Source organism: Rhinoderma darwinii, chromosome 3, assembly GCF_050947455.1.
Source record: "Rhinoderma darwinii isolate aRhiDar2 chromosome 3, aRhiDar2.hap1, whole genome shotgun sequence".
Classification (NCBI taxonomy): Eukaryota; Metazoa; Chordata; class Amphibia; order Anura; family Rhinodermatidae; genus Rhinoderma; species Rhinoderma darwinii.
Genome location: NC_134689.1, coordinates 214,080,850 through 214,108,619, shown reverse-complemented (window position 1 = coordinate 214,108,619; position 27,770 = coordinate 214,080,850). Strand labels below are relative to the sequence as shown.

Here is a 27,770-nt window from a genome sequence, read left to right as displayed (position 1 = left end):
TCTGGGTATAGTAAGTGTAGAACAATGTGCTAAATTATAGTTCAAATTGGCGCAGTTTGGTGCAATTTTGATATTTGTACCTTACTTGACACTTTTTATAAGTGTTCCATAAATGGTGCCTGGCTTAACGGAAAGGACATGACTTACTAGAAAGGAGCATGACTTAAATGCGCCAATGTGCACCAAAGATTCGCCAAAAAACTGCCACAAAATTCTGGTGTAAAGTATGCAAAACCAAAAGTGGTATAAGGAAGAGAAAAGTGCAAGATGCGCCAAAATTATCATGCAGCATGCACCACTGTGACTAATTTGGCGCTTTTTGTGTATTCCTGATCTAAGTTTACGCTGTATAACTATTACACTGCCTTAGAAAAAGTGGGTCTATGTGTAAAGGGAATTGGTGGTCACATACTAACAAATAGATTTTTTATATTATTTATGAATGTCATATATTGATTTATTTTAATTGTAATTTGGTTCGATGTAGGATAGTTACAATTATGTATATATTCAGCATATACTAATTAAGGGCTAAGCAGTACACTTACATTTGCTTTTTTTTTTTCTTCTTAATTTTATCATCGTAGACTAAAACCATTCAAAGTGGTACTCAAAAGAAAGTAAAAAGAACACTTCCAAACCCTCCACCAGAAGAAGCTGGCAATGGCTTGCAGTCTACATACAGCACAGTTGGATCTGTTTCTCGTAGAAGAATTTGTAGGACTACAACAATGGCTCGAGCTAAAATTCTTCAGGATATTGATAGAGAATTGGATCTTGTTGAAAGGGAATCTTCCAAACTGCGTAAGAAACAAGCTGAATTAGATGAGGAGGAGAAAGAAATTGATGCAAAACTGAGATATCTAGAAATGGGAATCAACAGGAGAAAAGAAGCTTTATTGAAAGAGAGAGAAAAGAGAGAAAGGGCCTATCTACAAGGTGTTGCTGAAGAACGTGATTATATGTCAGACAGTGAAGTTAGTAATACAAGGCCAACTAGAATTGAAAGCCATCTTGGCTTAGACAGGCCACAAACTGCCCCACAATCAGAGTACAATCCTTACTTGCCTCCACAGACTCAGACAGAAACTCCATTTGCACCTCAGACAAGCCCTTACACACAGTACCAATATCAGACCCCTACTTTGCTTACTCAAGCTCCAACACAATATTCTCAACAGTCCTATTACCAGCCACCACTATACCATCAGCAAGTTTCATCGTACCAAACTCAACCAACTTTTCAAGCTGTTCCAACTATGTCCTTTACTCCTCAACCACAGTCAGCACCAACTCAGCAATCTTCTTATCAACACCCTTCACAGTTATTATTATTGCAACAAAAAGCAAGGCAAGGTGCATTAGATTTAGATTCTAAAATAACATCACATTATGATGTTATTCGAAACCAACCTCTTATAATTGCACCTGCTTCTACAGATAGCAGCTACTCTGTTTCTCATCTTGGCAGTAAATACAGTACTTTGGACTTACGATTAGGTTTAGATGAAAAAAGTAGCATGGCAAGTAGTCCAATGTCTAGTGTATCTGCAGATTCTTTTTATGCAGATCTAGAACATCATGCTTCCAGAAATTATGTTTTAATTGATGACATTGGGGAACTTACTAAAAGCTCAGGTTCCATGAACTCTGCATTTGCACTACATGAAAAAGAGCTTTGCAAAACTGACCGTCTACTTCGAACTGTGGACTGTCGAAGAACTCCTGAAGTAACAGACTTTTTATCACCTATTTCAACTTCTAGCAGATTACATACATATGGGAAAGGAGATGAAGACTCAATGGAAGATCCTTATGAGCTAAAGCTTCTCAAACACCAAATAAAACAAGAATTTCGTAGAGGTACAGAGACTTTAGATCCTCTAGCTGGCTTTTCACCTTATTATCATTCAGACAGTTTATATAGACACTTTCCTAAAAGTGAAAAATATAGCATCAGCAGACTAACACTAGAAAAACAGGCTGCTAAACAGTTACCGCCTGCTATACTGTATCAAAAACAACCTAAGAATAAAAAGTCATTAATAGACCCAAAGATTTCAACGTTTTCTCCAATTCAGGAAAGTAGAGATCTAGAACCTGACTATTCCAGCTATCTTTCATCAAGTACATCATCAATTCCAAGTATGTCTTCAAAGGTAAGACTACTGCAAGATGATATCACATATGGCCTGAGAAAAAATATTACAGATCAGCAAAAATTTTTGGGTCCTGCAGTGGTTCAAAGCCTTGGGTCAACTCCTAATCCAAATATAAGAACTGCAATGCAGGATGAAGTTGATAAACCCTACGTAAGTGGTAGTCGATCAAGGCCTTCATCCAGACCTTCATCTGTTTATGGTCTAGATTTGTCAATTAAAAGAGACTTATCTAGTTCATCTCTAAGACAGAAAGCTAATGAGACAGAAGCTTTAGAGGGGACATTCAGCCATGCAGCACCTTCTGGAAGAACAAAGCCATCTAGTCTTCCTATTAGTCAAAGCAGAGGAAGGATTCCAATAGTAGCACAGAACTCTGAAGAGGAAAGTCCTTTAAGTCCTGTTGGCCAACCAATGGGAATGGCAAGAGCTTCAGCTGGACCTTTGCCACCAATATCTGCAGATACCAGGGATCAGTTTGGGTCTAGTCACTCTTTACCTGAGGTACAACAACATATGAGGGAAGAAACCAGAACCCGTGGCTATGATCGAGACATTGCATTCATCATGGATGACTTTCAGCATGCCATGTCTGATAGTGAAGGTAATGAGGGAATCAGACTTCTTTACCACTATCACAATACAAACCTTCATTTCTATGCATGTTATTAATATATCTTGTAACTTTTAAACATTTTTTTCTGTTGTGGATTCTATGTGCTCTTTTACTATGTAATTCCTTTCTACTTTAATTTATTTGAACTTACTTTTTTTGTTTTGTGTTCATGTTTCTTTTGTTCTCATTGTTCCATATTATTTATACATGTACATATACCATATTCTCATTGAATTTGAAAGTTTAAACTGATGTTTCACAATAATTTTGTGTACCAAAACAAGGCTAACTCGTTCTCTTACCTTATATACTTATCTTCATTTTAAAATATTGAAAAAAATGATTATCATTTTTTTATTTGTTTTAGTTAGTAAAAGTAGGATTTGTTAGGATATTCAACCAACTAATTTTTGTAGAACTGAATAGAGGTTGAACTAAAGATGAAGCTGTTAAATTATTACTATATAACTTTGAATTTAATGCAGCTACTAATCTAAATCCTGCAAATTTGTATTAGAATTCACATGGTCATTATTAATTTTGAATATACATATTATGTAATAATTGTGAGACCACTAACAATGATATCTTTAACTCCTTGCTGCTGTCAGCACCTGCAACAGTCTGCTTTGCATCATGCTTTAGCAAGCCCTTAGCAGCAGCAAGGAGACATAACAACAAAGTTATAAGTGGGTGCTTTGGCATCTGAAATATTTGTTTCATTTTTTTTATTTAAAAGGTAGAATATTCTTTGTTACCGTTTGTAAAATATGTGCATTTATTTTTGTGCTTTTGTTTTTTATGTTTAATAAATGTTTGTGTGCCATTTAATAAATATGTGCATGCACTTTAATTGCTTATGATTATTGTAAAGAAATAGACCGCATGACATAATGCTGCATGGAAATGTAAAGATAATGGTTTCAAATTGCAACCAACAGTATTTTGGTTTATACACTAATATTTTATTTTTTCAGAAAGTCAAATTAAAAGAACATATTGGGAGCATTTATAATTTAAATACTGCCATAAATTACCTATGAATTAATATAGTAGAAAAATATTATCATGGTCAAACTGTACAAAATTACAGTTGAGTGATAGTGTGAATTGAGTGACTGGGTATTTAAAAAGAAAACATAAGAACAGTTTAACAGATTATGAAGTTGGTTAATAATAATAAAAAACAACTAGACCTAAAATACAGAAATCTATATTTGCATTTTTCAATGTCAGGATTTCTGGAATTTTTCATAGTTCACAATAAAGTACTGATCTACTCAATTCTCAAGGTATGTTCACACGCAGTGAGCAAAAACGTCTCAAAATACGGAGCTGTTTTCAAGGGAAAACAGCTCCTGATTTTAAGACGTTTTTTAAGCCACCCGCGATTTTCGCTGCGTTTTTCGCTGCGTTTTTTTATGCCCGTTTTTGGAGCTGTTTTCCATAGAGTCAATGAAAAGCGCCTCGAAAAACGTCCCAAGAAGTGTCCTGCACTTCTTTTGATGAACCGTCATTTTACGCGCCGTATTTTGACAGGGACGCGTAAAATAAAGGCTCGTGGAAACAGAACATCGTAATTCCCATTGAAAGCAATGGGCAGAAGTTTGTAGGCGTATTAGGGGCGTTTTTTCAGGCATAATTCAAGGCGTAAAATGCCCGAATTATATCTGAAAACACTGCGTGTGAACATATCCTAAGACCCACCAAAACATGTACTGTAAAAATCTTTAACATTCCAGATCATACAATATTCAATCATTCATTTAAAGGGTTTTCCCACTTTAGTTATTTCTAGCAAATCCACAAAATGTGCCACAACACTCTAATAGATGCATCTCCCACCTTTTGGGCCCCCACCTGTCAGTAGAATGGAGGTTCACTCACCCCCACTTGGCAAGTTAAGATGGCCAACGTTTGCTGCATACAGATTGTGGCCAGATGGAGAGGTGGCTCTCTCCGTTGAAGTCTATGGGAGCATCGAAAGAGCAGAGCAAGTGCAACTCTCTTTAGATATCCTGTACATTGTTACCTATACAATAGTTATTAATAACATATTTACATAAAAATAAATAATAAAATATAACTTTTTAATGTTTAAGCTTTAGTGGCCCTTATAAATACTGATAAGCCATCAAGTGACTGTGAGTGCCACATCTGTTGCGGCATTTTTGCTATGGGTAATTCAGATAATCATCTTTCAATATTATGTAATTGTTGAAGACCGGTTTTGGGAATATCAAAAACTAAATTTTTTATGACTTATTTTGAACCATAATTTACTCCCACAACACTTTACTTCACAACTAACGGTCATATTTCCTAAAAGGCCACTGTTCTATATTAGAAAAAAAGATTCAGAACATTGTTATATCTTTAAACTACTTAAGACTATTAAATTTTGCAAAATGTATTACAATAAATACATTTCTAAGAAAATTTGGATGGATTACTTGCATGTTGTCCCAAGGGGAAAATGACGAAAGGGCTCAAATTATAAAATAGAATTTTGGGGTTTGTTTTTCATATATAACCCTTATTATAGCTAGACCTTTGACATATGTATACAATTTATGTTTGTAGATACACGGTTAGGCCTTGTTCGAATGGGCATATTGTACGCGTATTTTTACAGAATCTACAGAATTGAACATACAGCACCAGAGGCATATTTAGTGCTATAAGTTTGGTTCAGTAGATCTGTAGGGGTCAAATGTTACATCCCAGAATACAGACAGGTAAATAAGAATACAGGATGCCCGTCCGAATGAGGCATTATAGACACTTCTCATTGCAGAAAGACAATTTTTTCAGGCAGCAACATGCAATGAGTAGTGGGCTTGACTATATATATATATATATATATATATATATATATATATATATATATAAAATTGTATATATATATATATATATATAATTGTGTATATATATATATATATATACATATATATATATATATGTATATATATAGTATATACTGTGTGTATATATATATATATATATATATATATATATATATATATACATTTTTAAAGACTACATATATACAGTATATCATCTGTTGCCATGATAGAAGTTTTACTGGCAACATAGACCTTTTTGTTGTATTTAAAAATGTAAAAAAAAAAAGAAGTCCATTGAGGATTTATTTTTTCAGTAACTCTATGTGTACTTCCCTTATAATGCTCTTGTTTCATTTAGAGGTCTAGATTACCTGTTATAAGGTCTCTGAAATCTTACTTAACTGCTGTAACAATGCGGCTAAAAATGTGATGTGAGCAATGTGTCCATTGGTAAATGAATGTTTTCTCTGTTTGTTTTGGGTAACCTCCAGACAATTCCTTTAATGATGGTAGGAGTCTTCTGTTGCCAGTCTCGTAGAGTTTGTAGTTTGTACTGTATGTTTTTGTATTGCATGTTGGTTTTGTTCTTTAATAAGAACTTACTGGAATGTATTGATTATAGAAATTATTTCTCTCTCTCTATATATATATATATATATATAGATACAAAAAGACAGATGCTTCTAATAATCGCAATGAGATAGTTACTTAAGTCAGAATTTTAAAGATGTCTTCAATCCGTATTAAACTACATGGTTTACCATAAAAAAAATATAGAATTAAACTGTTACAAATGTATCTTAATAATTATAGTTTAAAAATATAAAAAACTTTATTGACATATTTTATTAATTTCCAAATTCACAGGGAATGCTTATTCATAGAATAATGTATAAATATATTATAGTGTCTATTTTAATATATGGTTTGCTAAAGTAGCTTAAAAAAATTCCATATCTTATAGAGGACAAAACTAAAGTGTATGACAATGCAAGTGAAATGAATGATGCAACAAAAGTCCCATAATGTACATCACTAGATTGTCTTTCACCTCATTTGTTCATAGTGGTTTGCACTTCAAAGTGATATTCACCAAAAGATTTGAATTTTCAATGTATAGTTCTGCGGAAAACATGCAATACTGGTCCATTTATGGTAAGGCATTATAATCATTGAGAAATTCTTTACAACACTTGTTTAAAAGGGGTATTCCCACCTTAGACATTGATGGCATATTCACGTGATGCGGGTTATTTCCAGGTCTGACACCTGCACTCGAGAACGAGGGTAACCCACCACATCCAGGCGGGGAATAAAATTGATTCCTATGGTAGTTATGGAAAAAGCCAGGCATGCAGGCTCAGCTGTTTTCATAACTCTTATAGGAATCAATGAGGAGAGCCGCACACATGCGCCAGCCACCTATACTTTCATTCCCCGTTTGGATGCAGCGACCTGGAGTAGACTCACAATAGGTGAGTGTGCCAGAGCTGGGACCCACATCTATCAGACATTTATGGCATAACCCATGGATATGCCATAAATGTTGAAGGTAGGAATAACCCTTTGGTACTGGCATTTCATTTTAGATATGATTTGTGACATTCAAATAACTAAAGTACTGTAGTTACTAAGATAAAGTGGAGGAGTTTAGGGATAGTATTTTCTTTTGGTTTTACCAACGCTTTTTGTATGAAGCTTTGAAACACAAAAAAGGAAATCCATTTTATAAGTTCTTAAATTTATATAAAAAGAATAAACCACAATATTGAGCATATTCTGTTATTTTATTGCATGGCAAAGTTACAAAATATCATTTTTAAAAGGGTGCTTTTTAGTATTACTATATAAAAATGAAAATACATAAATAACAATTGCAGTAAATTGCAAAAAAAGCTCAATGTGTCAAAATTTTCAATTGAGTTACAACAAATTGTGTCACACTAGTCAATGCTTTTAAACATTTTGGGCCTCATTTATATTTTTATAATGGAAAATTATTAAATACTAAATTCTATTTCTTACATTTATCATATATTTTTTTTAGCTAAGAAATGTGTTTGCCATGGGTTTCAGTTGCCAGACCCACTGATCACTGGCAGGTCTGCACTTAGAAGTGTAACAATTTTCGTGCTACATATTACCATATTAATGTTTTGCTGTTTTTAGATAAATGAGTTTAGTAAGAACATTACCATTATTGGTTCCTTGTAAAAATCACAAATGCAGGTAAAGAGCATTGTAGCTTATATCTCTTGGGCAAAAGCTATACTAGCAAACCAGCTAACACTATAAATTCACATGTTATCTAATAAGATAAATATAATCTTGTATAAAATCTACAATAAACAGCATACACTATACTAATGAAGCATTTATTCGTGTTAGTTACAAAGTGATTGATTACATCATACATCATGATATAGTATGCCATCATGCCTCCATATTGTACACTTATAGTATGGCTTTTTTTCTTCTCTGTGAGAAGATCTATGCAAAAAATCAAGAAAGATGATAAAGGATATTTTTATATAACTGTTGATTTCTATCTAGATGCAAAACTGAGAATTCAGTTAGGGGTCAAAGTTGTTGTAATGTGTTAAAGAGGAGTGTACATTAAGAAAAGAGGAGTAGCAAACCAAAAGTGAGAAACAGAGCAACACATAATGATGAACATGGAATTTGAAAACATCAAATGCATAATTAAATTGACAAAAATATTGTACTCACTTACAACATATAATTTTCTTTCTAGATAGTTGCCTGTTATTACGGAATCCTATATCTATAGTACATTTACATCTTAAGAGCCCTCTCAGAACTATGTATTATGAAAGGCTCTTTTTGCCTTTTTTGTACCACCTCTTATAGGTTATTTATGGACTGTTAATGGGGAGCGTGCTTGGGACAGTAATGTACTTATTAGTGCAACCAATACAACAACATAATGGGGCTACCTCTAAGATATTTGCCTCTGTCAGTGGTCACTTTTAATACTACTGTTGAAGACAACTGTTACTTCTAGGAAGAATTATGAGAGTAAATCAATCGCCAAATTAGAAATTATTTAGATTCTTGAAATGGCTTTGAGCAATGAATTACTACTCCTCTAATTTTCAATAATTAGCATTAATTATATTTGAAAAGTTTTGATTATTTTCTTGTGACATGCATAATACATGGCAAGTAATCAAATATAGATAATATACAATTTTCTATGGACTAATATAACTAAACCCCTCTTTCATTTATACTACCTGATGAGCAAAGATTAATTTTATGTTGGGGAATATGAACAAAAATGGTATTATGATTTTTTTTATTGAAGCTGACATGTCAGATGACAATGTTTTTGGAAAAGTCACACCCTTGTCATGTTTAGTTCATTTTTAAACTTCACAAATTACTGTATATATGAGGCCACCTCTCACTGCACCCAATAAAAATGATTAGGAAATGTTCAGTTCCATTACACTAATAGCATGGCAATTAGTTGGTTAAAATGCTGTGAACTAACTTCTTTTTTTGCTTTGCAATTGTACAGTTAGCTGCTGATCTGCTTGCCTGTATGTGTTCTTCTAATCTTGGCCTGAGCTGCATGGTTGGTCTTTTGCATGACTGCCTCACCTTAATCTTTTTTCTTCTCCCTTTCCCCATAATGCTTAAATTCAAAATATTAATATTCCATTGATTTCCAAAGCCTATCATCTTCGTCGTGAAGAAACAGATTGGTTTGACAAGCCTAGAGAATCCCGACTGGAAAATGGGCATGGGATTGACAGAAAGCTACCCGACAAATTATCACACACCAGACCAGCCCATCCACAGGAACAAGTAAGCTGTTGGAATATCTGATAACTGCTGGTCTACGCTATCCACACTAAATATATAACACCCTTTTCCTATCAAAACAAATATTACACAATTCCAAATTTATCAAAGATATATGCAATAGAGTAAACAGAAAAAAAGGGAAGGATGCCAGCCACAATTTTCTTTTCCTTTTTTTATATAAAATTAGAAATATGTTTTTTCAACTTACTTTCTGTGAGTAGCAACTAAATTACCACCCAGAAATAATCCAAAGCGGAGGAAAAACTTATTTTACAGCTGCTGCAATCCTGCTAGAGTCCTTCATTATCAGGATCCGTATGAAACATTGCAAAGATATGATAAACTTTGGAGAGCGGCTGGACTGAAATTCAATGCCATAAAATCAAATTCATATCATATAAATTAATTAGTACTCACATATGTGAGATGAGCAAGGCACCAAGCTCCTCTCCGATCCACGAGCGCCTTAAGTAACAGTCCCCTGGTCTCTCCAATAATGCAGCTGGCAGAATCGTCAACCATGTTAAAAAGTGGTTCTAATAACATTTAAATGTAAAAACAAATAAACATTTTAAGCGTAGGGCATCCCCCTTCATCAGGAGCTTCACTGTCATACATGGACATGTTTTAAATACCCGTGTTACCCTTATTCCCACCTCCCTAACCGGAAGTTATGTAAACCTGCAAACACTCTATATTTTCGTTATAGTTCAGCCTCTGACGTTTACTTCCTCCTACAGGAGGTGACACGTAACCTGAAACAACTCTATGTGCACTCCACCGTTGCCTCTCACACCGGAAGTGACGAATAATCTGAAAGCACCCCATCTACAACCACACATATTCTTCCCCATTCACATCATCTACAGTGAAGTGAAGTGGAGTGAATGAAGATGGTATGGTAGATGATGTGAATGGGGAGGAATACGTGTGGTTGAAGATAATGTTCTTTCAGATTTTGCGTCACTTCCAGTGTGAGAATGGAGACAGTGGAGTGTACATAGAGTTGTTCCAGGTTATGTGTCACTTCTTGTAGGAGAAAGTAGACGTCAGAGGCCGAACTATAACGAAAATATAGAATGGTTGCAGGTTTACATCCCTTTCGGTTAGGGCAGGTGGGAATAAGGGTAGCGCTGGTATTTAAAACGTGTAAGTGTGTGATAGTGAATGATTCCTGAAGAAGGGGGATGCCCCGATACGCATGGAATGTTTGGCCATTTTATATTTTGTTTTTACATTTAAATGTTATTAAAACCACTTTTTAACTTGGTTGATGATTCTGCCGGCTGCATTATTGGGTGAGAGACTAGGCGACTGATACTTAAGGTGATTGTGGATCAGAGGGGAGCTTGGTGTCTGGCTCTCCTCACATATGTGAGTACTACTCCATTTATATGATAATTTGATTTTACTGCATTGAACTTCAGTACAGCCGCTCTCCAAAGTTTTTTTTCTATATCTTTGCAAAATTAATCCAAGAAAGAGGTAAAAACAATTACATTTTTTAACAAGGAGCTATCACCAAACTTCCTTCTATAAGATATCTATAAAGGGCTAAACAATGAGCCAGTCAGGTTTTGCTTTTTGGGCATTTAGCTGAACCCTGTAGCATAGAAGTACTATCCCAGCTTATGGATAGCTCAATAGAAAGAAGATTCTTTAAATACTGTTCACAGCTGAAAAAAGATGTTTTAGGTTATTAACCATCTCCAAACTGCACAGTATCTCCTACGATAGTGACAAATAGGAGCGTTAGAGTGCAAGTGCAAATTCTTAAAGGAACAAACAACTTAGAAATTAATGATAATATTAAACAGATGAAAAACTTGCCCAGATTGTTTTGTCTACAGGATTTTCTGAATTATTATGAACCAACTGGCTGCAGTGGGGGAACACTCCTGCATCCAGTTGTTGCATAGCCAGATACAGTAACGTGTGAAGTAGGTGTGGAAAGGCTGATCTCCTGAACACATTAAAAAAAAATATTTATATGTTTCTCACAGTTTTTACTGCTATATTTAGTTATGTATTTTCTATATTTACTGTTCCTTTAAGTGGTCCAGTCAATCCCCTGACCTAAATTGAATTGAACATATTTATAATGAACTAGGCTGTTGCTTTTAACATTGCAAAAACAAGAGCTTAGGGCAATTTGCTTGTTGATCTACAAGGTAAATGGAACATTATTCCTTATCCTGCAATGAACAGTCTGATCTCATTCATGCCTACTTGTTGGTATACTTTGATACAGACAACTGGATGCCGATCGTATATGATTTTGGTATTTTAATGTTATTTTAAGGTTATTTTTTCTTTCATAAATCAGCAAATAGATATGTAAACTAAAATGTTTATTGTAGTGATTGTATTGTGGGTGTTATAATATAAGTAATCATTATATAAAGTGCTTTTATATTCTAAGCTCATATTAGATTGTCCGGCTATTAATTGCCCATAGACTATTTATACGATATGGCATTTTTTGATCTTTCAGAAAGCTTTTGTTTACCAGTTTTTATACTATTTTATCTTAAAGCCAAGTGTTTTAGTAAATCTATGAACGTATAAAAGGTTTTTTTTTATTAGATATATCCTGAACACAACCAAATCTTTAAGTTATTCTGACTTTTCAGCCTTCTTTCGTACTCGAATGTGCTATTTCTTATATTTGCATTTTATACACCAGATGAATGGAAAGCCTATCCACTATCCATTTCCTCATACAAGAATTAAACTTCAGAGGGATCCAAAGGACCATACAGTTTCAGGTAGATTGTTCATAAAACAATTCATAAAAGTGAATCACTTAAACTATATTTAACTTGCAGTCACTTGACTGCAAGGTTGTATCAAATGTGACTTCATCTAATGTAATTATTACTACTGCCTAGTGCTATATATTACATACAATATATATTTTGTAACAAGAATGTTTCTATTAGCTGACAGCATACTGGGGGTGGGGTGTTATTCAACAAAATGTATCAGAATTCTGTCACAAATTGTAACAAAAAGGTGTAGAGCATAGCATGTGCCAAATTTATTATGTGTTTTAGACACTTTTTATACCGTCCTCAACAATTGTGAAGAGTATACTGTATATGAAATGAACATGACTTCGAGAAATTGTAAAATGTGACAAATTTATTAAAGACCTGGGACATTTGTGGCTCAAAATGTGGGTGTAAATGTATGCCACCCATGCGGTGACTTAATGAAAAAAACGTGTCTAGCATGCTTAGTGAGTTGGAGTAAATTTGTCAGGTCCCTTGCGTCATATTGATAAATTTGATGCCATTTTTTTAATCATTTTTGCTATCTCATACTATTGATAAATCCCCCCCAAAATAGACAGTGGTGCCACAATAAGACTTTGTTCTGAGATAACCATTGTAAGTTGAAAATATTGTAACTTGAGACCATAAATCTATGGAAAACTAGTAATTTATTCCAAAGCCCCCAAAATGTCAACCAAAAATAAGAATAAAAGAACATTTAACAGATAACTAACACAGATAAAGCAAGTCCTTACATATTAAAGTCAGAAAAAGCTGCTGGAAGCTGTAAATCGCTTGCTATGATGAGGACAAGAGCATCTTCAAGATTCTTTACAATACACAGTGTACGAGAAATATAGAATGGGGCTTCCCTCACCTGATGTCCATTGAGCAGCTCATGCTGGCACAGGTAAAGAGCAGTACAGAACATGTAGTACCGTCCTGCACTGTAGAGAGGCGCTCCTAGACAACCAATCAGTGCATGCACTTTAGTAATGCAGGTATTTTACCAATGAAATTACCATGCTGATTGGTTGGATTCTCCAGTCAATTTTACGCGCTGCAGATCAGGACTGTATGTGGTATTGTATGTTGAATGTGGTTTCAAGTTACAATGACCGAGGAAACACCATTGTATGTTGTAAATATTGTAACCTGAGGCCATTGTAACTTGAGGAATTACTGCATTAGAAAGTTGCACATCCCCCACGGCTCCCTCGATGACGGTTCCATGGTTTATCGCTGATCTTTGTTTAACCGACTCCAACAATAATGTATTGTCTTAGCATGTGACCACTGCTGCCAATCACTGGCAACAGCAGTGAATTGTCAACTTCACTGACGTCACCACTGCGGCAAGTGATTGACTGCCACGGTCACATGTCAATATAACATGTCATCGCTGGAGCTGGGTAAACTGCAGTAGCAATGGTGGTTTGGAAAGATGAGAACCTCTTTTTGTTAATTTACACAATACTCTTCTGCTTTGAAGAAAAATGGGGCTGGACAACCCTTTTAACTTGTTATTTCTCTGTAATTGTGTATAAATCTATGCGTATATTTTACGCTATAGCAAGGTCTCACTTTGTGTAGTGTATCAAGTTATTTTATTATTTAAGATTTGAATTATACCAATTTATAAAATGCAGGGTTATCTAAGGAAAGTAATGCGATGTGTGAAGGCAAAATGAACAATATTGTTTTGACCTTTAATGAACATGTACAAATAATTTCTTTGACATTTTCAAGCAGTACTAAATAGGAAGAAACACCTGGTGATTGTGAGAATATGAATATTTAAAATATGTTTTGATGTTCTGTTCCTCACCTAGATATAATCCATAGTGAAGATATTTAGCACCTGTTACACTGTGACAGCATCATAAATAATTTCTGTGTCCAATTAGTATTAAAGCCATATCACTATAAGAAAATACTGTATAATAGTTCATATGACAATTGTGGCATATGACAATTACTGAATCTCTATCTGTTTGTCACAGCCAGCTTTAAATATTTTATATTTTTTAACGGTCTGTAGCAAGAATAATTTTTTTTTAAGTCTCTGCTAGACTGTACTACTGAATACTTCTATAGGAGGTTTAAATACATTCCTTTGCAGGTAAACTCTACACAATAATTCCCCCTATTGTTTATCATGGAGTTACTATTTAAAGAATTATCATGTGTTTATGAGCTACTGCCAGATTCCACAATTCTTATTTAATAGCCCAAGCTGCATTAATTATATAAATTAATTATATAAAATTACAGATTATATTGGATAATATGTATTAGACTCCAGCCTGATTCTCCTGCCCTTACACAGGTAGGGCACTTGAAAACAACTCCATACCTCCCAACTTTCAAGTATCACAGAGAGGAACAACAGATGCGGCGCGCGTAGCGTGGAGCGGCAATTTTTTTTCTTTTAAGCCATGCCTCTAACCCCACCCAATCCCTGCCCATACACACCCTGTTCAGCCCACACAGTATCATGCTCCCATAGTGACTCCCAACAGTATAATGCCCCATAGGACCCCCCACAGTATAATGCCCCCTATATCTGCCCTCACACAGTATAATACCCCATAGTGCCTCCCACACAGTATAATGCCCACTAGCAGCACCCACGCAGTATATTGCCACCATAGCTGCCCCATACAGAATAATGCCCCCATACATGCCCCCTACAGTATAAAGCCAGAACAGATGCCCCCATACAGTATAATGCCCACAAAAATTCCCCAATACAGTATATTGCCCCATAGCTGCCCCCATACAGCATAATGCCTCCATAGCTGCCGCCATACAGTTTAATGCAGAACATGATGGTGTAATACCATCAGTGGGCAGAGAAACACATGGATAGTTTAGAAACTCGAGATCCATTTCAAACGTTACTTACCTTAAAGAGGTTCTGTCACCAGATTATAAGTGCCCTATCTCCTACATAATCTGATCGTCGCTGTAATGTAGATAACAACAGTGGTTTTTATTTTGAAAAACGATCATTTTTGAGGAAGTAATGAGCAATTTTAGATTTATGCTAATTAGTTTCTTAAAGACCAACTGGGCGTGTTTTTAGTTTTGACCAAGTGGGTGTTGTAAAGAAGTGTATGACGCTGACCAATCAGTGACCAATCAGTGTCATACACTTCTCATTGTTCCAGCCCAGCTTCTTTCACTGCACAATCACACTGTAACAATGGGCTGGAACAATGAGAAGTGTATGAGGCTGATTGGTCACTGATTGGTCAGCGTCAGACACTTCTCTGTACAACGCCCAGTTGGTAAAAAGTAAAAACACGCCCAGTTGGTCTTTAAGAAACGAATTAGCATAAATCTAAAATTGCTCATAACTTGCTAAAAAATGATCGTTTTTCGGAATAAAAACCACTGTTGTTATCTACATTACAGCGCCGATCAGATTATGTAGGAGATAGGGCACTTATAATCTGGTGACAGAGCCTCTTTAAACTTAAGTAGATATGTAATAAAAGTCTGTTAGAAAATTCCTTTAAATTGGACCTGTCCGCTTTCCTGACAAGTCTATTTTTAGTAATTGTTGTATTCCCCATGATATAACAATTCTGGAACAAATTTTATTAGAACTCTGCATTGTGCCGTCCCTCTGTTGTGATTCCTCACAGAAATTTATGAATAGAATGGCAATTGCGTGTTACCATTCTCTTAGTCAAAGGGGTGTCCCTACACAGTCTCACTCTATCAGCAGTGATTGGACATTTACAGTCTGTGTAAGGAAACAACCCCAACTGGTAACATGCAGTTGTCAATTTATTCATAAATTTCTAGGAGGAATAACAAAGGAACAGCACATCTCAAAGTTCTAAGGAAAAGATGCTCCAGAATTATTATTTATTGGAGAAAACAATTATTTACTAAAACAGACATGTCCGAAAAGGTGACAGGTCATCTTTAAGTAATAAGGAAGTAGGGTTTAAAATGGGTGCCTTGCCTTCTGGTGGAGAAGTAGCCAAGCATTTGCTCTCCCCGTTGAATACAATTGGAGATACAGTATGGGAGCATCATTGTGAGTTAGCTGATATGTGAGTTTGCCATAATAGCTTGGTGGGAAAAAAAACCTCTTTAATATGTTTAATATATTTTATGAGTGTCACCTATGATGAAGTAGACTGAAATCCTCAGTTTGTTTGTTTATTAAATAGGAAATGGATTTGGAATACGGGTTGTTGGTGGAAAAGAGATTCCTGGATGTCAGGAAGAGATCGGAGCCTACATTGCCAAAATATTACCTGGTGGAAGTGCTGAGCAGACAGGCAGACTCACAGAAGGTACTAAGGAAATTAGAACTAATATACATATATTGTAAACTGTCCATATATGTTTAAATATATACTTTATTGTTAATATTTTTTTCTATAGCTTCACATTCAAAGGAAACTAAATTTTGCCGTAATGTCTACACCCAGTTTGTTGAACTGAATAATTTTCAAACAAGACTGTAGCATTTTATTATCTATTGCATATACATTCATTGCACATATAGCTTACTCTTCTTTTTGGGGTGAATTTACTTTTTATTTTACTGCCTTGCATAATTTTATGATACATTTGGTGAAAAAATCTACATACAAGCTACTGTTTAAAAGTGTTTTATCCCACAGCAACTAAAAGTTGCTGATATTTCTCATATATATATATATATATATATATATATATATATATATATATATATATATATATATACAGTGAAGGAAATAAGCATTTGATCCCTTGCTAATTTTGTAAGTTTGCCCACTGTCAAAGACATGAACAGTCTAGAATTTTTAGGCTAGGTTAATTTTACCAGTGAGAGATAGATTATATTTAAAAAAACAGAAAATCACATAGTCAAAATTATATATATTTATTTGCATTGTGCACAGAGAAATAAGTATTTGATCCCTTTGGCAAACAAGACTTAATGCTTGGTGGCAAAACCCTTTTTGGCAAGCACAGCAGTCAGACGTTTTTTTGTAGTTGATGATGAGGTTTGCACACGTTAGATGGAATTTTGGCCCACTCCTCTTTGCAGATCATCTGTAAATCATTAAGATTTCGAGGCTGTCGCTTGGCAACTCGGATCTTCAGCTCCCTCCATAAGTTTTCGATGGGATTAAGGTCTGGAGACTGGCTAGGCCACTCCATGACCTTAATGTGCTTCTTTTTGAGCCACTCCTTTGTTGCCTTGGCTGTATGTTTCGGGTCATTGTCGTGCTGGAAGACCCCGCCACAAGCCATTTTTAATGTCCTGGTGGAGGGAAGGAGGTTGTCACTCAGGATTTGACGGTACATGGCTTCATCCATTCTCCCATTGATGCGGTGAAGTAGTCCTGTGCCCTTAGCAGAGAAACACCCCCAAAACATAATGTTTCCACCTCCATGCTTGACAGTGGGGATGGTGTTCTTTGGGTCATAGGCAGAATTTCTCTTCCTCCAAACACGGCGAGTTGAGTTAATGCCAAAGAGCTCAATTTTAGTCTCATCTGACCACAGCACCTTCTCCCAATCACTCTCAGAATCATCCAGATGTTCATTTGCAAACTTCAGACGGGCCTGTACATGTGCCTTCTTGAGCAGGGGGACCTTGCGGGCACTGCAGGATTTTAATCCATTACGGCGTAATGTGTTACCAATGGTTTTCTTGGTGACTGTGGTCCCAGCTGCCTTGAGATCATTAACAAGTTCCCTCCGTGTAGTTTTCGGCTGAGCTCTCACCTTCCTCAGGATCAAGGATACCCCACGAGGTGAGATTTTGCATGGAGCCCCAGATCGATGTAGATTGACAGTCATTTTGTATGTCTTCCATTTTCTTACTATTGCACCAACAGTTGTCTCCTTCTCACCCAGCGTCTTACTTATGGTTTTGTAGCCCATTCCAGCCTTGTGCAGGTCTATAATCTTGTCCTTGACATCCTTAGAAAGCTCTTTGGTCTTGCCCATGTTGTAGAGGTTAGAGTCAGACTGATTAATTGAGTCTGTGGACAGGAGTCTTTTATACAGGTGACCATTTAAGACAGCAGTCTTTAATGCAGGCACCAAGTTGATTTGGAGCATGTAACTGGTCTGGAGGAGGCTGAACTCTTAATGGTTGGTAGGGGATCAAATACTTATTTCTCTGTGCACAATGCAAATAAATATATATAATTTTGACTATGTGATTTTCTGTTTTTTTTTTTAAATATAATCCTATCTCTCACTGGTAAAATTAACCTAGAATAAAACTTCTAGACTGTTCATGACTTTGACAGTGGGCAAACTTACAAAATCAGCAGGGGATCAAATACTTTTTTCCCCTTCACTGTGTATATATATATATATATATATATATATATAGATATATATATATGTATATATATATGTATATATATATATATATATATTTATATATGTATATATATATATATATATCTATATATATATATCCAAAGATAAACCAAAAAATGAGCAGCACTGTGGCAAAATGGTAGGTGCTATGCTTCAAAAATAAGGAGTGACTACACCTTATGTGATGAATATCCACAAAAGAAAGAGCACGGGAGCAGCACTCAAAAAAAGTGAGGAATTTAATCACCAAACAGATACAACGTTTCACTTCCTCAATGGATATGCTTCCACTAAGGAAGTGAAATGTTGCATCTGTTTGGTGATTAAATTCCTAACTTTTTTTGAGTGCTGCTCCCGTGCTCTTTATTTTGTGTGTGTGTGTGTGTGTATGTATATATATATATATATATATATATATATATATATATATATATATATCTCTGTGTTACAGTTGCTTTTTCTTTCCAGTGCAATTCTCTTCATGAGTGAGTATTCCACACCATAGTGTGCTCCTTGTATAAGACTTGAATGAAACAACTTCTTTTATTTCTGAGATCCAGAAATAAAAGAAGTTTGTTGAATATGCGGTGAGTGCCTCGATATTTCTACTTGTTTCATTCAAGCTTTATTGTGCTGTACTGATCGATGAGCACCCCCGGGCAACGTGGCTGCTATAATCAGCAAAGATAAGAAGACCATTTTATATGCTCCGTTTACACAGGTGATTCTGGTTCAGCAGTGCCAGACGTTTTTTTCCTTCTATCCAATCAATAATCCTTGTATAAGACCTCCGAACCTTTCCTTCAAGTATTTTCTCCTTTAATAGTCATTTTACAGTCATCAAATTGGTTATTGGCTAGTGATAATAATTACAGTATAGGGCTAATTCAGACGAACGTATATGTAGCCCGTGTGACAGCCGTTTTTTAAATGACCGTCACACGGCTGCATGTATTTCTATGGGGCTTTTAACACGGCTGTTTTTTTTAACAGACTGTGTGAAGGACTTGTCAAAAAATAGGACATGTCCTATTTTTGTCTGTTTTCATAGGTCCCTCAATAGACTCAAGCCCTTAAAATGTAGCCCATTTAAGGTGAACCTCCATTTAAATAGAAAAATTATTATAGTGCAGGAATTTGCAAAATAATAGTTTTTTTTTATATAATTTGTTAGTGGATTCTGTTTCTAAATAGAAGTAGTGTCCTTCTCTATCTCCTAGGCTTCTGTCTCCAGTACGAGGACCAGTACTGTACAATTTAATGTGATTCTACAATGCTAGCTCCCTTACTGGAGACTGTAGCCTAGAAGACAGAGCAGTACACTCTGTCTCTTACTGCAAAGTTGTTAGCAGCCCACACGTGCTGTTATTTAGAAGCAGAATCAACTAAACAAACTATGTAGAAAGTCTATTATTTTGCAAAGTCCTGCACTATAATTGTTTCTGTATAATTGGAGGTATACTTTTACCAACTCACAACTTTGTATGGAGTTTTGAAGAGCAATTCTACACTAAAGTGCTAGTTAAAAGGGTTTTCCAGCTTCTGACAACTGATGACCTATCTACTGGAGGTAATCAGTACATGATCTGCGGGGGTCCAACACCCGGGCCCCGCACAGATCAGCTGGTTCGGTGCCTCCATACACCGGACGTACAAGCCGGAAGCAGTTAGATCCGGCCACAGAATAACGGCTGAGCTACAGTGCTGCAGCTCTTCTCCTATTCAAGTGAATAGGAGCAGACCTGCGGTTCTGCAGCATGGCTGCTATGCTATGTACGGAGCCTACTGCTTCCGGGTTCCGTGCATAGCATTATGTGCCACAACATCCAGTGCCCGCAGGCCACCGGAGCGGCTTATCGGTGCGGGTGTGGGTGTCGGACACGCACCAATGACATACTGATGACCTATCCAGTGGATAGGTCATCAGTTGTCAGAAGTTGGACAACCCCTTTAAGTTTTAGGTAGAATTTTTCTTAATTTCACTCTTTGGTTATATTTACCTTCTACACCACTACTACCCCAAATTATCAATATACAGGGTGGGCCATTTATATGGATACACCTAAATAAAATGGGAATGGTTGGTTATATTAACTTCCTGTTTGTGGCACAATAGTATATGGGAGGCGGGAAACTTTTCAAGCTGGGTGTTGACCATGGCGGCCATTTTGAAGTCGGACATTTTGTATCCAACTTTAGTTTTTTCAATGGGAAGAGGGTCATGTGACGCATCAAACTTATCGAGAATTTCACAAGAAAAACAATGGTGTGCTTGGCTTTAATGTTACTTTATTCTTTCATGAGTTATTTACAAGTTTCTGACCACTTATAAAATGTGTTCAAATTGCTGCCCATTGTGTTGGATTGTCAATGCAACCCTCTTCTCCCACTCTTCACACACTGATAGCAACACCGCAGAAGAAATGCTAGCACAGGCTTCCAGTATCCGTAGTTTCAGTTGCTGCACATCTCGTATCTTCACAGCATAGACAATTGCCTTCAGATGACCCCAAAGATAAAAGTCACCTCAAGGCCACGGGATATCTGAAATTGCTACATGATGATGTGTTTCCCTCTTTATGCACTGAAGCTGGCACGTTCCCTGAGTTTTTCCAGCAAGATGGTGCACCACCACATTATGGGTGTCAGGTCCGAGCATTCCTAGATGAACAGTTTCCTGGAAAGTGGATTGGTCGTCGTGGGCCAGTTGAATGGCCCCCTAGGTCTCCCGATCTGACCCCCTTAGACTTTTATCTTTGGGGTCATCTGAAGGCAATTGTCTATGCTGTGAAGATACGAGATGTGCAGCAACTGAAACTACTGGAAGACTGTTCTAGCATTTCTTCTGCGGTGTTGCTATCAGTGTGTGAAGAGTGGGAGAAGAGGGTTGCATTGACAATCCAACACAATGGGCAGCACTTTGAACACATTTTATAAGTGGTCAGAAACTTGTAAATAACTCATGAAAGAATAAAGTAACGTTAAAACCAAGCACACCATTGTTTTTCTTGTGAAATTCTCGATAAGTTTGATGTGTCACATGACCCTCTTCCCATTGAAAAAACTAAAGTTGGATACAAAATGGCCGACTTCAAAATGGCCACCATGGTCAACACCCAGCTTGAAAAGTTTCCCCCCTCCCATATACTAATGTGCCACAAACAGGAAGTTAATATCACCAACCATTCCCATTTTATTTAGGTGTATCCATATAAATGGCCCACCCTGTAGTTCAGAACCTTTATTCAATATTGAATTATCTGTTTTGAATGAAAATGGAAATCTACATTAACATGGTACAAATATTTATGTATGATAACTGAATATAGGAATCTACTTCCAAGTCTCGTGTTGCTTCTTGTACGGATCTTCTGGCAAATAAAACAAGTAAATGCCCCACTGTTTACTAACATAAACTATTTATCTCTCTTTAGCCATTTTATTTGTTTTAATGATTTGTTTTTATTTATTTTGTTTAATATGCTTGCTTGAAAGGCTGTCTAATTTGTAATATGTGTGAAGGAAGAAATAGAGTATGACTCATTACCTCCTGACATTTATACTTGATAGCATTCATTGCACACTTCAAAAATAATAATAGAGCTTGAAATGTATGTCACGCGTTCCTAAAATAATTTAATCATATCATAGCTAAACTTCATATCTTTGTCTCCCATGTCCTTGTTTTTAGGTTTAGTTTTTATGTAAAGACCATGTAGTCAATTAATTGATAAATACAATAATTGCAAAAATGGGAAAGAGTAAAATAATTCCTATACTAGATATTAGTGAATAACAAAACCGTTTACTAAAGCTTTCTTTGAAATGCATTTTTATTTAAAAGGAAATAGGAAGAAACATGATAATAAACAAGGAACATTTGACTTGCATTTCACAATATTAGACTCCAACTCTGGAACCTTTAATGTATAACATTAACAAAAAATCTAAGAACAACTTTTGTTAAATGTCATAAAAAAAAATAATTTGATATGGATCTTCACCAGTAAACATTAAGTACAGAAGTTGTAGAGTAGAATTTGTCATTTAAATCTTGGATACATTGTTTGCATAAACTTATAGTCCTCTGAATTAAGATATATCATTACGTTTATATTCAGCTCTATTTAAAATTACAGATAACACTGATACATGCAGCTTTGTTTTATCTAACAACATTAAGTCTGCTACATCTGCATTAAAGGCTCAAAATAAAGTATTATGTATCAGCTACTTGCAGCAGGAACTAAGGTTACTAAACACTATCTTTTTTTAGGGTATAGAGAAGCTGATTGCTAATAAATTGAATTAGAAAGGTCTAATGGTTATTAATGTGCTTTGAAGTTATATATATATATATATATATATATATATATATATATATATATATATGTAAAATGGATAAAAGTGTTTATTTAGTGTGTATATTGTAGCTAAAGATAGATTAACTGCTTAATGTAGGATTACTTGCATGTGGTACAGTTATTTGTTTGTCTGAGCCCACCATCATATAATTCTTTAGTTCTTCAGTGCGCAAAAATACCTACAAGTTGTACTTATAGCAGCAAAAAACCTCTAGTTCATGACCAGGTCAGAGGAGACTGGTGCTGAACAGCAGGTATACAAGTGCACAAATAACATATTGGAATTAGTCTTTAACAGCAGAACACCCCTTTTCTTGACCATAAAACTAGAAAGAACGGAAGCAGTCACAAACAAAATAAGACTGGGACACTTATAAGACAATTTCCATACCTGAGAGATATGAGAGTTGGAAAACGTTTTCCTTGAATAAATGCTGAAATAACTAATAATGCATTTTTCAGATCTGAGAAACAGTAAATTGTGATAACTATACAATAATATATAATAGATTTTTCTAGGTCTATACTGACTTACAATATCTGTAAGATAGCAACAATTCTGAAGAATGTCTGACTGCTGCTTATCCTATGTTTTTTTTACGTTATTAAGATAATATCTTCTCATAAATCATGATGCGGTTTTGAAAGAGAGGGCGGATTTCATTAGCATTTTCCAATAACCTTTATTTATTTTGAACATCTTGCACACAGCAAATAAGAACACATTGTAGCTTGCTAACATCCTGATGAGTCATTTATGTGAAGCGACAATACTTGTTGAACATAAACATAAGAAATGTTTAAGACCAAACCAGCAAAGGAGAAATCATAATCATTCAGACATATTGGTGGAATTTATTAAGATTGGGGTTTCATGGATTTCGGCCATAATTTACACCAGTTTCTGGCGTAAATTATGATGAATTTGTTGGTCCTTTATTCTGTATACAGGTTGCAGACTATAGGCCCTATAGTAAAAAGTCTTTAGTTTGCTTATAGATTTGCAAGGTAACATGACATCCTGCAAGTTAAGACAAGTGAATCTCCAGTGAAATCCATAGTTTCCTTGTCAATTCGTACCTGTAATTATTATGTCTGAGCCCACTGCTTTCTCTTTTAGTTTTCTAAATAATAAAATATCAGGCAGAATAGGTCTGGTTATTGCACATCAACAATCCAAATATGCGCTAGGTGACGACTGTAAATCTGCCTACTCCTGTATTTTCTAATGTTGTTACTTAAAGAGGCTCTGTCACCAGATTTTGCAACCCCTATCTGCTATTGCAGCAGATCGGCGCTGCAATGTAGATTACAGTAACGTTTTTATTTTTAAAAAACGAGCATTTTTGGCCAAGTTATGACCATTTTTGTATTTATGCAAATGAGGCTTGCTAAAGTCCAACTGGGCGTGTTTAAAGTAAAAGTCCAACTGGGCGTGTATTATGTGTGTTACATCGGGGCGTTTTTACTACTTTTACTAGCTGGACGTTCTGACGAGAAGTATCATCCACTTCTCTTCAGAACGCCCAGCTTCTGGCAGTGCAGACACACAGCGTGTTCTCGAGAGATCACGCTGTGACGTCACTCACTTCCTGCCCCAGGTCCTGCATCGTGTCGGACGAGCGAGGACACATCGGCACCAGAGGCTACAGTTGATTCTGCAGCAGCATCGGCGTTTGCAGGTAAGTCGATGTAGCTACTTAGCTGCAAACGCTGATGCTGCTGCAGAATCAACTGTAGCCTCTGGTGCCGATATGGCCGACACGATGCAGGACCTGGGGCAGGAAGTGAGTGACGTCACAGCGTGATCTCTCGAGAACACGCTCTGTGTCTGCACTGCCAGAAGCTGGGCCGTTGTGAAGAGAAGTGGATGATACTTCTCGTCAGAACGCCCAGCTAGTAAAAGTAGTAAAAACGCCCCGATTTACGCACATAATACACGCCCACTTGGACTTTTACTTTAAACACGCCCACTTGGACTTTTGCAAGCCTCATTTGCATAAATACAAAAATGGTCATAACTTGGCCAAAAATGCTCGTTTTTTAAAAATAAAAATATGACTGTAATCTACATTGCAGCACCTATCTGCTGCAATAGCAGATAGGGGTTGCAAAATCTGGTGACAGAGCCTCTTTAAATGGGTTTTCCGGGACTTCAATATTTATGGCTTATCCTTAGATGAGTCCATTCATGTTTGATTGATGGGGGTCATTGTTTACAAAGAAGAAATGGCTCATCTGTATAGACAGTTGTGCATCGTACTGCATCACAATACCACCAAGCTGCAGTACTAGGCATAGCCACACACATATGTACAGTGCTGTGTAAAGAATGAAGAGGCTGTGGCACTCGCTGTAGTGCTGTCGCACATTTAATCTGCTGATTGGCAGTAGTTCTGGGATCAGACTGCCCACCGATCAAGTATTGGTGGCCTGTCCTATGCATTCACACAGGAAACAGAAGACACTGTTTCCACTTATTCCCACTCATCACATACAGACTTTTCCTGAGAGCACTCTGTATGTGACAGTGCTGTTGAAACAGAGGACATAAAGATGTGCTACCAAACATCGTGAAACAGTGAATAATTCATGAGGAAGGGGAGGAGTGGGTTGTGTAAAGGAAATCCTGGACACTTGGCTAAGCTATTGTATGAGTAGAGGTAAATCCTGAAAATGTTTAAGTTTGCAAATTCACAAGCTGGCAAACTTAATATTACAGAACTGTTCTTTCCCATTTAAGAAAATGGAGACTTAAAGAAGAAACCCTATTCTAGCGTCCATGGTGGAAATTTGATTCCTGCATACTTCCCCACCTCTATCTGTGAGTCCAAGAGAGTTGAGGGGGAAATTCTGCAGTTGGTAATTTAAGCGAAAGTTTGGCCAGAAAGCGCAGAGAACCTTGGATCTTCAAACAGACTGGGAGAATTCTTGCTAACCAAGTAATCTGCAGTACACAAATAGTGATTTAAAAAATATATATTTTACTTATTTTAAAGAGGCTCTGTCACCAGATTATAAGTGCCCTATCTCCTACATAATCTGATCGGTGCGGTAATGTAGATAACAACAGTGGTTTTTATTTTGAAAAACGATAATTTTTTAGCAAGTTATGAGCTAGTTTAGATTTATGCTAATTAGTTCTTAATGACCAACTGGGCGTGTTTTTACTTTTTACCAACTGGGCATTATACAAAGGAGTGTATGAGGCTGACCAATCAGCAACCAATCAGCCTCATACACTTCTCATTGTTCCAGCCCAGCTTCTTTCACTGAACAATCATGCTGTGCTGTGGATCATGCTGGGCCGGAACAATGAGAAGTGTATGACACTGATTTGTCACTGATTGGTCAGCGTCATACACTCCTCTGTACAACACCCAGTTGGTAAAAAGTAAAAACACGCCCAGTGGTCTATTAAGAAACTAATTAGCATAAATCTAAACTAGCTCATAACTTGATAAAAAATGATAGTTTTTCAAAATAAAAACCACTGTTGTTATCTACATTACAGTGCCAATCAGATTATGTAGGAGATAGGCACTTATAATCTGGTGACAGAGCCTCTTTAAAATGAAATAGGTAAATGCAGAAATAACTAAAAAAAAACATGTATTATATGTTCTCAGGTTCCATTTGTTACATTTTGTTTTATTACATTTTGTTACCATTCGTTGTAACAAATATTCAATAACAAACCAAACATCCATAAAGAAACAAAAATGGTATCACCCCATTGTATATATTTTTATGGATATATCCCTTGCCTAGTGGCATGAGTAAATAAACAATGTTTCCCCACAGCTGTAGTACCAGTGATCAGGGTTTGGGGATTTAGATCAGGGCTATCTAGACTTAGAATGATTGCTATATGTGCTTATTTAAAGGTTCATGAATATTTATTAAAAACAATAGAACCATTTTAAGGCTTATATAATGATATGGATTAGAAATGGAAAATTTATTGAAAGATATGTTTTTACATTCCTTTAATCTCAAATTCATTGTTTGCACCAAAGGCATCATTCAAGTATTTGGATATTGCTTGTCTTTTCTTTTCTGAGTATATAAAGCTTTGTAACCCATACTATATTGTTGGAACTACCCTTTCAATTCTGTTTTACATGATTATACGATGGGTCCCATAGGTTTATACAATGTTATCAATCTATTATTTTTGGATTTTGTTATGCCACAGCACAGGATTACCGCAAAACATATACGAAGATCCATTTTAGTTTTTGTAAGTTATGATTGTACCATTTTGCAGTGGACATTCCTTGTGTGCCGTTCTCAAATATTTCAGCTTGCTGTGTGAAAAATGAGAATGTGAGATTTCTTCTTAAAGCAGCACATAGTACAATTTACAATTTAAAATACTTTTTCAGCAAATTCTTTCGATATTTGTTATGTATTTTTTTCTACTTAGTAAAGTGAAATATGCCCTGTGTATTTTCGCATCAATAGTGTCCTGTAATATACGTCTCCATTTTTTGACTGTTCCATTTTAAGGAATAAATCTTTATTTTATGAGATAAAAATGCTACTTTAAGAAATCACATTCATTGAAATATTCTCAAAAAAAATACACTATATCATGGTGCACTATGAATTTTGTGGTTTATATTATTCTACATTACTAGAATTAAATTGATCAGCAACATAGCATCCACCAAAAAGTACACACCTTTCTTTTACACACTCATGGAAAGAATTCTGCTCTGCTATTTGTAGCAACGAGTAGAGTGACATAGGCATGACACAAAATGTTTTCGTCTTATCCACTTAACAGACAAAATATTATCTTGTTATATTTGTTAAAT

General features: G+C 35.8%; 1 protein-coding gene across 4 annotated transcripts in view; it reads left to right on the top strand.

Annotated features, from left to right (window-relative positions):
* PCLO (piccolo presynaptic cytomatrix protein) overlaps positions 1-27,770 on the top strand; it is a 369,907-nt gene that overhangs the window by 268,805 nt on the left and 73,332 nt on the right. For 3 of the 4 annotated variants that reach the window (XM_075857363.1, XM_075857364.1, XM_075857361.1), the window contains exons 7-11: positions 588-2,763; positions 6,113-6,130; positions 9,322-9,455; positions 12,142-12,223; positions 16,423-16,548. In XM_075857363.1, the coding sequence (XP_075713478.1) occupies positions 588-2,763; positions 6,113-6,130; positions 9,322-9,455; positions 12,142-12,223; positions 16,423-16,548 (2,536 nt within the window). The remainder of the gene's footprint in view (positions 1-587; positions 2,764-6,112; positions 6,131-9,321; positions 9,456-12,141; positions 12,224-16,422; positions 16,549-27,770) is intronic. The other variant, XM_075857362.1, reaches the window with a different exon arrangement.